The sequence below is a fragment of the Xenopus laevis genome, chromosome 9_10L (assembly GCF_017654675.1).
Source record: "Xenopus laevis strain J_2021 chromosome 9_10L, Xenopus_laevis_v10.1, whole genome shotgun sequence".
Lineage (NCBI taxonomy): Eukaryota > Metazoa > Chordata > Amphibia > Anura > Pipidae > Xenopus > Xenopus laevis.
Genome location: NC_054387.1, coordinates 130627703 through 130642357, shown reverse-complemented (window position 1 = coordinate 130642357; position 14655 = coordinate 130627703). Strand labels below are relative to the sequence as shown.

Here is a 14655-nt window from a genome sequence, read left to right as displayed (position 1 = left end):
ATTATCCACTGTTACTATAGACACCATCTCTCCCTACTATACCTGCTATCCCACAGTCACACTCCCTTCCCAGAAACTATTATCCACTGTTACTATAGGCACCATCTCTCCCTACTATACCTGCTATCCCACAGTCACACTCCCTTCCCAGAGACTATTATCCACTGTTACTATAGACACCATCTCTCCCTACTATACCTGCTATCCCACAGTCACACTCCCTTCCCAGAGACTATTATCCCACTGTTACTATAGGCACCATCTCTCCCTACTATACCTGCTATCCCACAGTCACACTCCCTTCCCAGAGACTATTATCCACTGTTACTATAGACACCATCTCTCCCTACTATACCTGCTATCCCACAGTCACACTCCCTTCCCAGAGACTATTATCCACTGTTACTATAGGCACCATCTCTCCCTACTATACCTGCTATCCCACAGTCACACTCCCTTCCCAGAAACTATTATCCACTGTTACTATAGGCACCATCTCTCTCTACTATACCTGCTATCCCACAGTCACACTCCCTTCCCAGAGACTATTATCCACTATTACTATAGACACCATCTCTCCCTACTATACCTGCTATATCACAGTCACACTCCCTTCCCAGAGACTATTATCCACTGTTACTATAGGCACCATCTCTCCCTACTATACCTGCTATCCCACAGTCACATTCCCTTCCCAGAGACTATTATCCACTGTTACTATAGACACCATCTCTCCCTACTATACCTGCTATCCCACAGTCACACTCCCTTCCCAGAGACTATTTTCCACTGTTACTATAGACACCATCTCTCCCTACTATACCTGCTATCCCACAGTCACACTCCCTTCCCAGAGACTATTATCTTCCTAGACTGTGAATAATTAATCTGTTACTTGAATTGTTACGTCTTTATTAAGAAATAATAATCCCAACTAAATAATATTAAATATTTAGTTGGGATCAAGTACAAGCTACTGTTTTATTATTACACAGAAAAAAGAAATAATTTTTTGAAAAAAATGTTTTATTTCATTATAAACGGAGTCTATAGGAGACGGCCTTTCCATAATTCGTAGCTTTCTGTATAATGGGTTTTTGGATAACGGATCCCATATCTGTACCTTATGGCTGATGTTAAACACAGGGACACACGGCAGGGTTACTCTGAGCTATTACTGTACATTTTGTACATCACACACAGTATAAATAAATATTGACAATAAATAGTGACTGACTCATAAAGTGCATGATGATTATAACTGTTCAGATTAAACGTTGGATTTCCACTAAATAAAATACATTTTATTTCACTTCTTCTGTCTCTTGGATTTCTGTATTCCCTTTCTATCCCATTGACTTTTATGGCTTATCTTCTGGGCTTCCCCCTCTTAATGTCTTTAAAGGGCTGGTTTACCTTTAATTTAACTTTAAGTATGTTATAGAATGGCCAGTTCTAAGCAATTTTTCAATTGGTCTTCATTATTCATTTTGTTATAGTTTTTTCATTATTTGCCTTTATCTTCTGACGCTTTACAGATTTCAAATGGGGGTCTCTTGTTCTAATTAATGTCTGGTTGCTAGGGTAAATTGGACCCTAGCAACCAGATTGCAAACAGGAGAGCTGCTGAATAAAAAGCTAAATAAGTCAATAACCATAAAATAATAAAACATGAAAATGTATAAAAGTATAAAAAGCAGGGAATGAATTAAAAGTGTAAGTTAAAAGGCCAGATAAAGTCCTGTATAAGGGCAGAATAAACACGGGGAATGAGGACTGATATGGTCGTGATTAAACTGATCCGTTCCTCAAGCCTCACTTATTTTCTGCTGATATCGTCCGTTTGTGTAACAGTCAGTAAATATAGATATTTAATAAGAGAAAGACATTTGAGCTCATTACGAGCGTCAAGCTCATTTATATGATGTGCAGTTAAACAGCTGTTTGCAGCTCTGCGAGGCTGGACATCGGGTCACATGACGCACCATTATGACATCACCAGTTGCGTTCAGTCAACACATAAAACTTGCCTTACAGCTGCACCACTATGACATCATCGTCACCATGGTAACGGCATCAGTAAACAAGTCAATGCCATTATGACATCACAAGGAATCCTGTGATAAGTCAGTAAACACATATTAAGCATCAGTTTTCCTGCATCTTCGCATCGTGACGCATCGCAGAAAAACTTCCCCCGCTTTTACTTCGATTTTTCTCAATTCTCTTTCTATTCTCAATTCTCTCAATTTCTTTCTTTATTTCTTTCTTTCTTTCCTTCTCAATTTCATCTTTATTACTAGGTAAGTGAAAAAAAAACCCTGAAATCTTGAATTTTATTACATTTAAACATATTTCAGTAATGAGACAGATAAAAAAGTGCATTTTGCAATGTTCATTCGTTTCCAGCTTTGTAGATTTGGGTTTGGCCGGTAGGATGGTTTATTCCTCACATGTAACACAAACCTACACACACCAGGGAACACGTACAACACCTTTTACAGCCACATTATCAGATGATTTGAAGCATTAACATGATTTTCCTCTTTGTTCTTTTGCTTTTTAGTATATTAACCTGAAACAACAATAACTATGGAAAAAGTACAAGCTACACTTGAATTTTCATTACAACTAAAGCAATTCCAGAATCTGAAGCCTTTCGTAAGTCGGTAAGTGTGTCTTAAGGCATTAAGGGCTCCAATTTGGTTACATGTTGGTTGAATCCAAATCCTCCAAAAACTTCCTAGGACTGAGTTGAATGTTAGATTTGGCGCATACTTCAATATGGCAGCTTGTAAGGCAATTGCTCTCACATACTCACAATGTCCTATGATCAGTGTTGAGTAAATAGTAAAACTGCAAGTTACTGGGCCCTGCAGTAAAATCATTTTAGGTCCTTAAGACATTGAGCAACATATTCCAATAGTTTTTGGATTGGCATCTCCTTCATAGAAGGGGGTTATTTATCAAAGTCCAAATTTATCTCAATATTTTCTCTGGAATCAAATCTGCTCAAGTTTTTTGCGCTTATTTATTATTACATTTTCCTGAAAACATTTTTGCGGGAATAAATCCGATTTTCGTGGTTTTTTTCTGATTTTTCTTCTGACCTTACCTAAAACTTAGATTTTTGTCCAAAAACTCTGAAAACTTCGGGTATTGCATAAAACCTAGTGCCCATCAAGAAATCATTGGGACTTCTCCCATTGACTTATATGCAACATCGACAGGTCTGAGATGCCGGATTTTCCGATTCAGACTTTTCCATCCTCTGGGTTTAATAAATTCCCCAAAAAAATTTTGATTTCTTTTTTTAAAAGTCAGATTTTATTTAAAAAAAAAAAAAATCAAAATTTTTTGTGATTTTTGCATTTGGAGTTAATAACCCCCTACATACGGACAGCAGCAAAGGGCGGCTTGTGTAGCAGTGAAAGGAGCACATAGAAACATTCAGGCAAATGAACGTCCCCTTTAGCAGAACGTGTTCATGAGGAGCAGAGAGAGTTTGATTTTAAATATTGATACTGAAAACATTGTTTTTGCTTTTAGATTTTGGCAAATTAAGACATCCTTTGAGATTCTGACGAGCATCCCTCACACAATCGAAGCAAGGATTTTCCATACTGAAGGTACGTGTTTTCCTAAAACAATGACCATCTCCGAGTGTTATTTACAGAAATATTGCGCTTTAAGGGACAGATTTATAAAGGGTCAAATTTCAAGTTTATGATATTTCCAAAAACTTCCATAAACTTAAAATTGGGGGAAAAAAAACGACCAATCAAAATTTATTACAGGATAGGCCTGCAAACTCGAATAAAATCGTATTAGATCGAATCTGATTCCAGTTTTTTTCACACAAAATTTTTAAAAAAGGTTTTTTTTCAAAAAGTCTACCAAACAACTCCAAATTAATTGTAGGAGTTCCCCCATAGCCTAAAACACCAACCCGGCAGGTTTTAGATGGTGAATAGTCAAATTCGAATTCTTAAAATTCTTTAAAAAATGAATTTTTTTTTAACTCAGATGAATAGGATCGGCCTGCAATCTCAAATCGAATCGTATTAGATTGAATCTGATTCGAGTTTTTTTGACACAAAAAAAATTTTCTTTTTTTAAAAGTCTACCAAACAACTCCAAATTAATTGTAGGAGGTCACCCATAGCCTAAAACAACAATCTGTCAGATTTTAGATGGTGAAATTTGAATTCTTAAAGGGGCAGTACATTATAAACTTTAAAATTCGATTTTCTATTTTTTTTTAATAAGAATTTGGATTATTCCCTAGTCAAATTACACTAAAATAGACCCTTGATAAATCTTCCCCTATTTGTTATTATTGCTGACGCAGTTTTTATTCACTCTGTTGTGTTATAGTTTGGTAAATTGATTAAAACTCTTCTGTTTTAGATAACGTGACGTATCCAGCTTCAGTTGAGGGCAGTGATTTTTTCAGCAGTGCGTTTACATTAAATAAACGTACTGGTAGAATTGACGACGTTGTGATCTACACCGTTAATATCCTCCTGGATGAGAGTCAAGTAAGTGATAAAAAGTCTTTTAGATCAGCTTTGTGTTTGTGTGTTCCGTATACCGTATCTTATGTTTCTTCTATTCTCTCTACAATGGCAGATTGAAGAGACTCTGAATACCCTGGAGAGCAAGATGAACTTTGGCGTTTACTGTGCACAAAACCAAAAAGAGTAAGTAGAGAAATTACCAGAATTGAAGAATAGATTAAAACTCTGACTCTATATTTGTGCTGTAATTCCTTTCTTTCCCATTTCTCTAATGTTTTTGCTTCACTGCAAAATGTTAAGATTCCCCCAACCACCCATGTATTGGCCACTTAGACTTACATATAGAAATTCATTTTCTACTTGAGCAGTTTAAGGGGTTGTTCACCTTTAAGTTAACTTTTCATACATTATCGAATGGCAACTTTCCTTATTTTCATTATATATTTTTAATCGTTTTTTTTTTCTATTTCTTGCCCTTTTCTGCTGATACTCTGCATCTTTAAAATCTAAAACACAAATGCTCTGTAAGGCTACGAATGTATTGGTATTGCTTCTTTTTATTACTGGTCTTTCTATTCAGGCCTCTCCTATTCATATTCCAGTCTCTGATTCAGAAATTACAAACTGGAGAGCTGCTGAATAAAAAGCTAAATTACTTAAAAATCACAAATAATAAAAAATGAAAACCAATTGTAAATTATCTCAGAATATCCCTCTCTACATCATACTAAATGTTCATTTAAAGGTGAACAACCCCGATAGTCTTGGTTAAGAGGCAATACAGTTCCATAAATCAGCATATAATTAATTCTAATACAATAAAGCTAACAAGACTGACGGGTTAGTGAAATCTGATTTGTGTTTAACACATCGATCTTCTGGTTTTATCTGAACAGATTAAGCAAATGTAAGCGTTCGGCACCAAAGCAGAGTGAGGACATGAAACTGCACTTTAACCTGCATCGAGGGATTCACGGCCACACGAATATCATATTTAGGACAAGTTCAAAGCTGTCGATCATTGTTCATGGCCTGTTGGTTGTATTACAACCCCCACTGAAGACGTAAGTACACAGATTGTTATTGTCAGATAGAGATGATGACATTATTTTACTATTCCATTAAGAAATAATATCAGTTCCAAAATAATACAATCATCTGTGTTGTTTTTATAGCTTTTCAAAGAAAAACTCAGTATTCCAAAGAATTCTTCCCAGCCGGTGGACAAAGGCTAAAAAAACGATGTTGGAAAATGTCATTTTTGGCAAAAACTTCAAAAAGAAATTGGCAGCAGACGTAAGTAACAAACATGAATTTGTATTTGAACCTTCCAGAGGGTAAAAACAGTGGAATGTGGAATTATAATTACAGACAACCCCAGGCCCCACTAACTGCCTCCCTCCCTCCTCCTGAACCCCAACAAGTCTCACCAATTCACCGATGTCTTTAACTGGCAAAAGAGTAGTGCTGTGGGGTAGTAGGGCACCATCATGTAATGATTTGTGTCCTCTTCTTGCTTCATGACTCTGTTTCTCTATTTTAGGGTAAAAGCTTCGTGATAGAAGAGAAATACTTGCAGCATGCCTACCGTTTCCTTTCAACACTACGATCCTGCTTGCTGCTTTCCTATGATGGATTGTACAGTTATTTCATCTCCGTATCAGAAACGCTGCCTTCCTCATGCAAGCTGGAGCTTGGTATGTGATTGCTTCTACTTTGTGACACCTAGTTGTCCTGTTCTTTAGGTTTTGTTCAAATTAGTTCATTTAGACATTGACCTTTCTCTGACCACCCAACATCCAAAATGGATAATAGATATTGATGAGTCAATGAAGACATTCTTTCCTCTTGGAAGTTGAAAGATTATGGGCATGAACAAAGTGCACATTTAGGTATCCCAAAGTGACCGTTAGTTTACACAATGGCCTTGATATCATCATAGAGTCAATATTAGGGCAGTGGCAAATGGTAAAACACCCGCTTCTCATATTAGGTCACTCACCATCATTAGGAAGCACCGCGAGTAACTGGGCACCTACAATTATTGCCTACACGTCTAACAAGGCTCCTCTTATTCATTTTATTGAGATGTTTCCTGTGGTGGGTAACAGGTGGTTATGTTGCTGCTACAAGTAGTAAATTTGTTTCCTTTCTTACATGGTCTTTGTTTCCTCCACAGAAAAACTGGATCTGAAAGTCCGGCTCAGTGAGATATCTGACAAAGTGATGGTAAATTTGCTCATTGCTTATTCTGTAATCTGATACTAACCTGTAACCCCAAACTAGTTTCCTTATACTATTGGGGTATTTAAAAGTGCTTTACATACTGTATTCTCTGTGTTTAAAACAAATTGTTGATTATTTAACTATAGGAAATAGAAGACCCCAATGATCTGGCAGAAACAATAAATAGCAGCCTAATATTGCTATCATCTCAACTTCTCAATCTGTGGGGAAAATTTCTTCAATCCTCCCTGGAGAGTGAACAAGAGAAGAAGCAAATAAAGGTAAGAAGCGCATTGAATAGGCTTTAAGGCAGGGGAAGCTTAGTGCTCAATCTTCAGTGGGACTCCATTTATTGTTTTACACTGCCGTTATCTCTCAAGGTTGTGCTTATGAACTGTGTCTATTTTATTGTTTTATAGGAAGAAAAGTTCAAGAAATTATTCGTCTCTACTGACCATCCCCGACAAGAAGCTATTTTATATGATGAGAAGATGTGAGTACATGGTGTTTCTTAGGGATGGGTGAATTGTTTTGCCTCGTTTCGCCGAAAAAATTACGCCCATAGACTTGTATGGCGGCGTGCGACAAATTTTAATGGGCGTCTGCGACATTTCGCCAGCAGAGAATTTTTGGCGAAACAAAATGGGTCAAATTCGCCCATCCCTAGTGTTTCTTCAAATAATTATGTTTAGATACAGTCAGTTGTTATCTGAAAATTACATTTACACACTTTTATGGTCCTTTAGAGTTTTACTTCTAAGAGATGCTTTTCTATGAAAATGTCATACTGTTGTCATGTTAATGTAATACATGGTACACATTTACTACAAGTCTAGTATCCTTAGCAACCAAACAGCAGATATTATTGGTCTGATTATCAGGTGTTTAAAATCATAGGATTGGTTGCTGTTGGATACTCCATCGGACACTGAATTTTTTATTCCTTCCCTCAGTTTTTAGTTTACTGATCTCTAGATGTGATTTATTTCTAAATATAAGAACCTGTTTCTCATTGCAGCACCGAAAGCCACAAAGAGATTTACAAAGAAGTCAAAAAAGCTGCAAAAGTCTGTTGTCTCGAGTGCCGGGACACGGTATCAAAATCTGCCCCCGTTGTCTTTGAAGACCGGTACTTAGAGCCTGAAGCAATAGGTACGTATGGAAAGAATCCACAGGTGCTGCTGCCTCAGTGTGTGACAGTTGTTCATCCAGAACTCCTTCCGTTCATTATTATCTTTTAAATACGTATTTCTAAAGTACCAACATATCCCACCGCTCTGTACAATAGAACCACTGAGATGACGTACTAAATGAAAGATAAGATCACTTTTCTATATATGAGTGTGGATGGGAAGGCATTTTCCTGCTAACATTTAAAATTTATTTTATAGATTGTTCAGAAGACTTTATAGACTGTTCAGAAGAGTTTATAGACTGCTCAGAAGACTTTATAGACTGTTCAGAAGAGTTTATAGACTGCTCAGAAGACTTTATAGACTGTTCAGAAGACTTTACAGACTGCTCAGAAAAGGTGAAATCTTCCCCTGTTGCTAGTACTAAAGAGAAGTGCAGAACAGAACCTGGATGTGCCATAACATCTCATTTGAGGAAAGGGTAAGTTCTGATCCCTACCAAATATAAATATAATGCACAAAATGTAATGTAAAAAAATTCAAATAGTAAAATATATAAAGGGCCATAACAATCCTAAATAAGTATGAATCCCAGGATCACTAGTTATCTTGCAATTTAGTTACCTGAGTTCAGCTACATAACATAACGTGCCTTGTACTGGAACAGCTGGATTTTTTTTGCTGTTTATAAGATTCTATGATTCTTTGACTAATCGTCTATTCACGAAAATTGCAAGACTTGTAGAATCTAACAGTCTGATCATATCCAGGATCAGGTAAAGGATGTGATATTGTACATACAGAAATGCTATCCATCTATCTATCATCTATCTATCTATCTATCTCTCTCTCTCTCTCTCTCTCTCTCTCTCTCTCTCTCTCTCTCTCTCTCTCTCTCTCTCTCTCTATCATCTATCTCTATCCATCCATCTATCTATCTATCTATCTATCTATCATCATGAATTTCAATGGACAGTTTTACTTGACCCAACATTGTGTGTTTTTATTGTGTAGATTATTCCATGAAACCAGCGAAAAGAAACTCGTTTGGGAGCGATTTATACCTACACAAAAACAGCAGAGCAGTTCTACTGGTGAGTTAAACATTGATTTTCCCATTAGATTTTAAAGGAAAGAGGACATTACTTTAATTCAATTTACTTATTTTATTGTAGGTTCCAAAGACGACTCCAGTAGTGAAGACGGAACACATCTAATAGTCTGTGTGCACGGCTTGGGTGGTAAGTAAAATTTTAAAGATTTGACTCTGACACGAACACTTGCGTGTGTTTTGTCATATGATTTACCATTGCCATGCCCTGTTAAAATTAATGGCTTTATTTCTACTCTAGGTTCCGAAAGTGATCTTCTACTTATAAAAACTGAGATCGAGTCTGGATTGACACATGGGAAAACCACCTTCGTAATGTCTTGTTGCAACGAGGTACGTATATCTGTGTGTCTAGTTCTGAGGCGTCTTCATTCCTATATGAAACTGTTCAAACATTCTATCCATCTCAGCTCAATGGGAACTAATAGGCAATGATGATAAAATGTAACTATCCTGAGAAATCCTTTTATTATTAGTATTTTATTGGTTTACTGATGATTAATATGAAATGATCAGTTGTAGTGGGGCCCATAAAGATCATTCTGATATATAACTGTAACAAGTGGTCTGTAACAAATTGACGCTATTATAGATCGACCAATGACAATTCCTTTTGAACAGAAACATCTTCTGTGGGGTTTAATACCTCATAAAGAAAATGTTATTAAATTGCATGAAAAATCTTTGAGCAACAAGACGGGAAGTGGATAGGTCTTATAGAAGATTATTGTTGCTGATTGTTAGCAGACAGGCCCTTTAATATTACTATTTTATACACCGTTAAATAACTGTGGTAACTATAATGTTTTCATTAGTGTCGGTCTCTGTGCATGTCTTGCCTTAATTCTGATGCAATATTTATTGTGTTCTTTTTCACTTCTTGTATTTTCTTTACAGCGCTGTACCAGTGATGATATTGATATGTTAAGCAGAAATCTCCTAAAAGAAATATTACAGCACATAACCATGAGGAAGCTCATTATTTCCAGGATCAGGTACAGTAATTAGCAAAAAATCTCTATACTTAATAATATATATAAATTTTTATAGTAATGTTACTTTTCTCTCCCCGCAGCTTTATCGGCTTTTCTTTGGGCAATCTAATAATACGCTCAGCCTTGTGGAGACCTGAATTTGAAGGCTACCGTGGAAAACTGCACACTTACCTCTCCTTCGGTGGACCACATATGGGCCTTCTGTACCCCAACTCGTTTCTCTTTAAAACTGGTAGGGATTTACTGGCCATTGCTTTATTATTGACAAGTAATTCAAAGATTAGAAACAACAAGTAATATATGTATATGGATTTAACCATGCTTCATTTACATCAAGTACAATTCATTTATCATTATGATAGGACAAAAGTCAAAAATGTCAAATTATGTTTGGGAAAGATCACGGCTGTATTTTAGAACTTTCAAGATGCAGTGTGTTTCCTGATAATATAACCCCACACCTACATTTCAATGAACTTTAACATGCTTTTATATAATACAATGAATAAATCTGTGCATCTCTTTTGTTATAGGCCTGTGGTTAGAGAAGCGGTTGCATATAGGTGTCTCCGTATCTCAGATGGCATTATCAGATCACAAAGACCCAAGACAAAGTTTCCTCTACAAACTCAGTCAGAAAAAAGGTAAGACATATGGCCCGTCTTTCGTATGGCTTTCATCTGTATATTAAATCTTATAAAACCCTAAAATAAAGCTGCTGTGATCTGAAAGTTTTATTAGAAACTTTTGGGAACTATTTTAACCATAACCAGCAAGGTAGTATTTTAAGAGATTTTCCATGTCTTACCATTGACCTGACATGGACCCAATACTCTTCAGTAACTTACATTAGTGATTTGAAATTTATCTTATTGAAAGTATTATGCCCGTGATTTCATGAAAGATACGTCTGTATTGATGCCTTAATATTGTTCTGGAATCTCATGGTGAATATTATTGTATTACAGGCTTGGAGCACTTCAAGAATGTGATTCTCGTGAGCGCGTTACAAGATTACCTTGTTCCCTATCACTCCGCTCGTATTGAAATGTGCAAAGATGCTGTGAAGGGAGATGAGTTAGGTAAGGTCTCACTTTTAAACATACGTCTACTGAACAGAGTACATGTACCACTGAAGCAGTAGCCAGTTCTCCTCCAGCCAAGACTACAGCTCCCACAATGCCTTGCACACTGATGGGATTCTTTACAGGTTTGTTTATCACAGATCATGCAACAGATTAAGGAAAGTAGGCCTCTTGGCTGGAGGAGAGTTGACCCCTGCTAAATAGTTCCAGCTGTACATTTTATTAAAAATCTTTCCTGCACATTAAGAAGATGCACAAGTCTTTGCTGGATAACTCCAAGGTCATTGTTTGTTGGTGGGATGGAAAGACTACCGTGTATTTATATAACAATGTAGTGCCGTTTCCTTTTCAGGAGCTGTTTACAGTGAGATGCTCCGTAACATCCTTGAGCCTGTTCTAAACAACGAGAACTGTAACTTTGTGAGATACGACGTGGGTTTTGACCTGCCCAAATCATACACTACCGGCCACTGCGCTTTCATTTCATCTTGGCAATTTTTGGACAACTTCTTTCAAAACGCTGGCCTGAAATATTTTGAATAGAAGAAATGTGATGCCCGTCGTGTTTAACACTATTGAAGTGCCAGAGACACCGAGTTGCAGAACCTTTTCTACCTTGTTGCACAATGGACTAATGGTGAGAGTTATATCTGTGTAGATTGTTCCATGTAGGTTTATATTTAGAATCTGTTTTATTCAACTGTGTTATATCTGATTAATATACTGACATAGTCTTATTCTTACCTACAGATTTACTGTGCAATGCCGACATTATAGACCTGGCCTATAAGCAAGAAGAAGAGAAATCTTAAGAGACTCTAAGTACTGTCGCTACAGACAAACAAGAAAATGCACTTTGTATATATACATCTGTGAAATGTATTTCTTCTTTATTACTGATTTACCAATAAAATAAACTTCAATAAACCTATTTGTTGATTCTGTTATCTTTTAGTAGAAAAGTGTCAGACGTGATACCCAGAAATAAAACAAGACGATAATTAGGACAATTTGTTTATATTTATTTTACCCTGTTGTTAGTTGTGGGGTGGGAAGTAGACAACCAAACATTGTAAAATCAGAGTTGAGGGGTGTTGGACACTGGAAATCTAAAAACTTCAGATCTGTGTTGTTTGTAATGGAAGAAATTACCGCAAAGATTGTCTGTAGGACATTGATGTTAATTAGTGGGGATACTGAGTGATGTCTGTCCTTAGGTGCCACAAGCAGCACGTGGGGGACACTCAGTCCTAATATAGGACATCATTACTAAGAAAGGGATGTCACTTTTCCTCCATGACTCAACACTGGGTCAGAGACTACCCTTATATAGCACCAGTGTTATGTAGAATTAAAAGGGTAGTTTACCTTAATAAAAGCTTATTGATTTTGAATGGTATACTTCAATGGGTTATTATTTATGTATTCGTTTTTACACGGTTTTGTTTTGCTGGCTCATGTTGGGCAGTAACAATGCAGGGTCTGGACTAAATCTTAACACTTAGGAGAATATTTACTAAAACTCAAATTAATTTCATTTCAACCTAACCCCCATTCACATATTTGACTCACAACAAAATCGTTTGTCAATTCAAATCATGCAACTTTTTCACTTTAATGCTCTAAAATCTCTACTTTATCAATTTGTTACCACGAAAACTCAACTTTATCGGACGAAAACCAGCACGAATCACAGCGTCAAGAAACATCTTCAGGGACATTTTCCTTTGACTTCTACATGACCTCATCAAGAGGCAGTATTTTGGGTTTTTTTGCAGCTTTTGGGTAGAACAAATCACAAAAAAAATCAAGGTTGTTTTACCCTTTAAAAACTCGACCAGAAGAATTTGAGGTTTAATAAATGGGCCCCTTGGTTAAATTTGTCCGCTGTTCAGCCCATATGAAGCATCCAGCCAAAGCTTTACTATAACCATCTGTTAAAATGTAATATATTAGTTGCAGGCATTGTCCTAAATCTAATGGCCCAGTACCGTGTACCTTTAACTTAAATTACTACTACTAACTGGTTGGGGAAACTTAAATTAGCATGGAAAAGCTAACAATTCTGATAGAGGTCAAACAAACCATCTTTATTTGCTATGAAGATCAAGAATAAAGTTTTGAAACAATATCAACAAGAAAAAACAACTTCAGTATTTTGCTACACATTCATAATTTGTAAAAAATGTTACTGAAATTCTATATTTTCTTAATTTTTATATTTATTACATCAACAATGTCTTCCGTATCCTCCCAGCTTCAACTTTCTAAATAGGCTGAACCATAAGAGAAAACTAGCGAAGTAAATGATTCTTCAAACCAAGTGAGACAACGTAATCCCTTCATACTGACACATTGTACTGACAAGTTCTACATCATCTGGAAGGAGATCTGTAAGAAACATTCCACCATCTCCATTAATAATCTGGCTGCTAGAGGGAAACATCTCAGTGTTGGTGGATGAGATGAGCTCATAAGAGCAAACATGGCTGCTCCCACTTACATGCATAAGCACCGATAGATCTCATATAACTGGGGTGTCCATTTACTGAATATGATATACATTAATAGGGAGGAGCAGACATGTCCTTAATACAATTTCCTAAACTGTAAGTCTGAACATCCTTGGGATATCTAAAGTAATCACACAGGGGCTTTAGAATAGTCTTGGTCAGAGCTTGAAGTTAAACTAGGGTGAGGTGTGGGATAAAAACATTTGCTGCCATTGATATCCTTGGGCCCTAAGGACATGCAAGGAGAGGTTTGAACTGAAAATATCTGATAACCGCTGATCTAATTTATCTAATTTATTCGCCAGGCGCAAATTCGCGGCGAATTTGCAAATAAATTCGCGAACAAGATTCGTCGAAAAAACGGGCGCCGGCGTCAAAAACGAGACGCCGGCGCCGTTTCGCGAATTTTTCGCAGTTTCGCGAATTTTTCGCAGTTTCGCGAATTTCGCGAATTTTTCGGTGAAGCAAAACGGTGCAAATTCGCCCATCACTAGTGATCAGTTAAATCAGGTGCGAATGATACCAATTCGATTTCAGACGCCATTTTCCCCCTTTTTGCAGATCACAGTAGCTGCAGCGACACTATTTTTGCAAGTTTATTAATGGACTTATCGGAAATCAAACTTGAGAGGTTTTTTTTTCTATTTCAGTAAACTCATAATTTAAAAAACAAAATTGGATACTTAGTAAAAAATCGGAATATAAAAAAGTTTGAATACCTTGCGCTTAGAAGCTCAAACAATTAGAACTTGTGCGTTTACAAGCGCAAAAATCTCAAGTAGTAAATGTTTGTTTTACAAAAATACATTTGTTCTTTTCTGAAACAAGTTCTTCTGAAGAGATCGTTCTTGATCATCAGTAGCTAAAATCCTGGACTAAATGGCCTCAACAGTTATTTATTATTATTAACACGTGCCGACCAGTTTACATGTTCCAAAATGCCATAAATCTTATACTAAGTGGCTGATCTACCAAAAAATTCAAGTTCACAGTTTTTTGTGTGATTGAAGATTTTCACGTTTATAAAACGTGTATTACAGTTTTTTTCCAAATTTGAGCCTTTTCAGTCTGT

The 14655-nt window shown here is 36.5% G+C and overlaps 1 protein-coding gene and 1 long non-coding RNA gene across 2 annotated transcripts; both read left to right on the top strand.

The window, feature by feature from the left end:
• The first annotated feature begins 6050 nt into the window (after positions 1 to 6050).
• Positions 6051 to 8046, top strand: LOC121398256. The gene is made up of 4 exons (XR_005964209.1): positions 6051 to 6217; positions 6700 to 6749; positions 6893 to 7239; positions 7765 to 8046. It is a non-coding gene; the product is annotated as an uncharacterized LOC121398256 (long non-coding RNA).
• A 2105-nt stretch (positions 8047 to 10151) lies between these two features.
• On the top strand, positions 10152 to 11229 carry LOC121398214 (protein FAM135A-like). Its single transcript, XM_041577080.1, has 3 exons — positions 10152 to 10217; positions 10519 to 10629; positions 10954 to 11229. Exons 1-3 carry the CDS (start codon positions 10178 to 10180, stop codon positions 11127 to 11129), a joined length of 327 nt encoding a protein of 108 aa, XP_041433014.1. The 5' UTR covers positions 10152 to 10177; the 3' UTR covers positions 11130 to 11229.
• The last annotated feature ends 3426 nt before the right edge of the window (positions 11230 to 14655 follow it).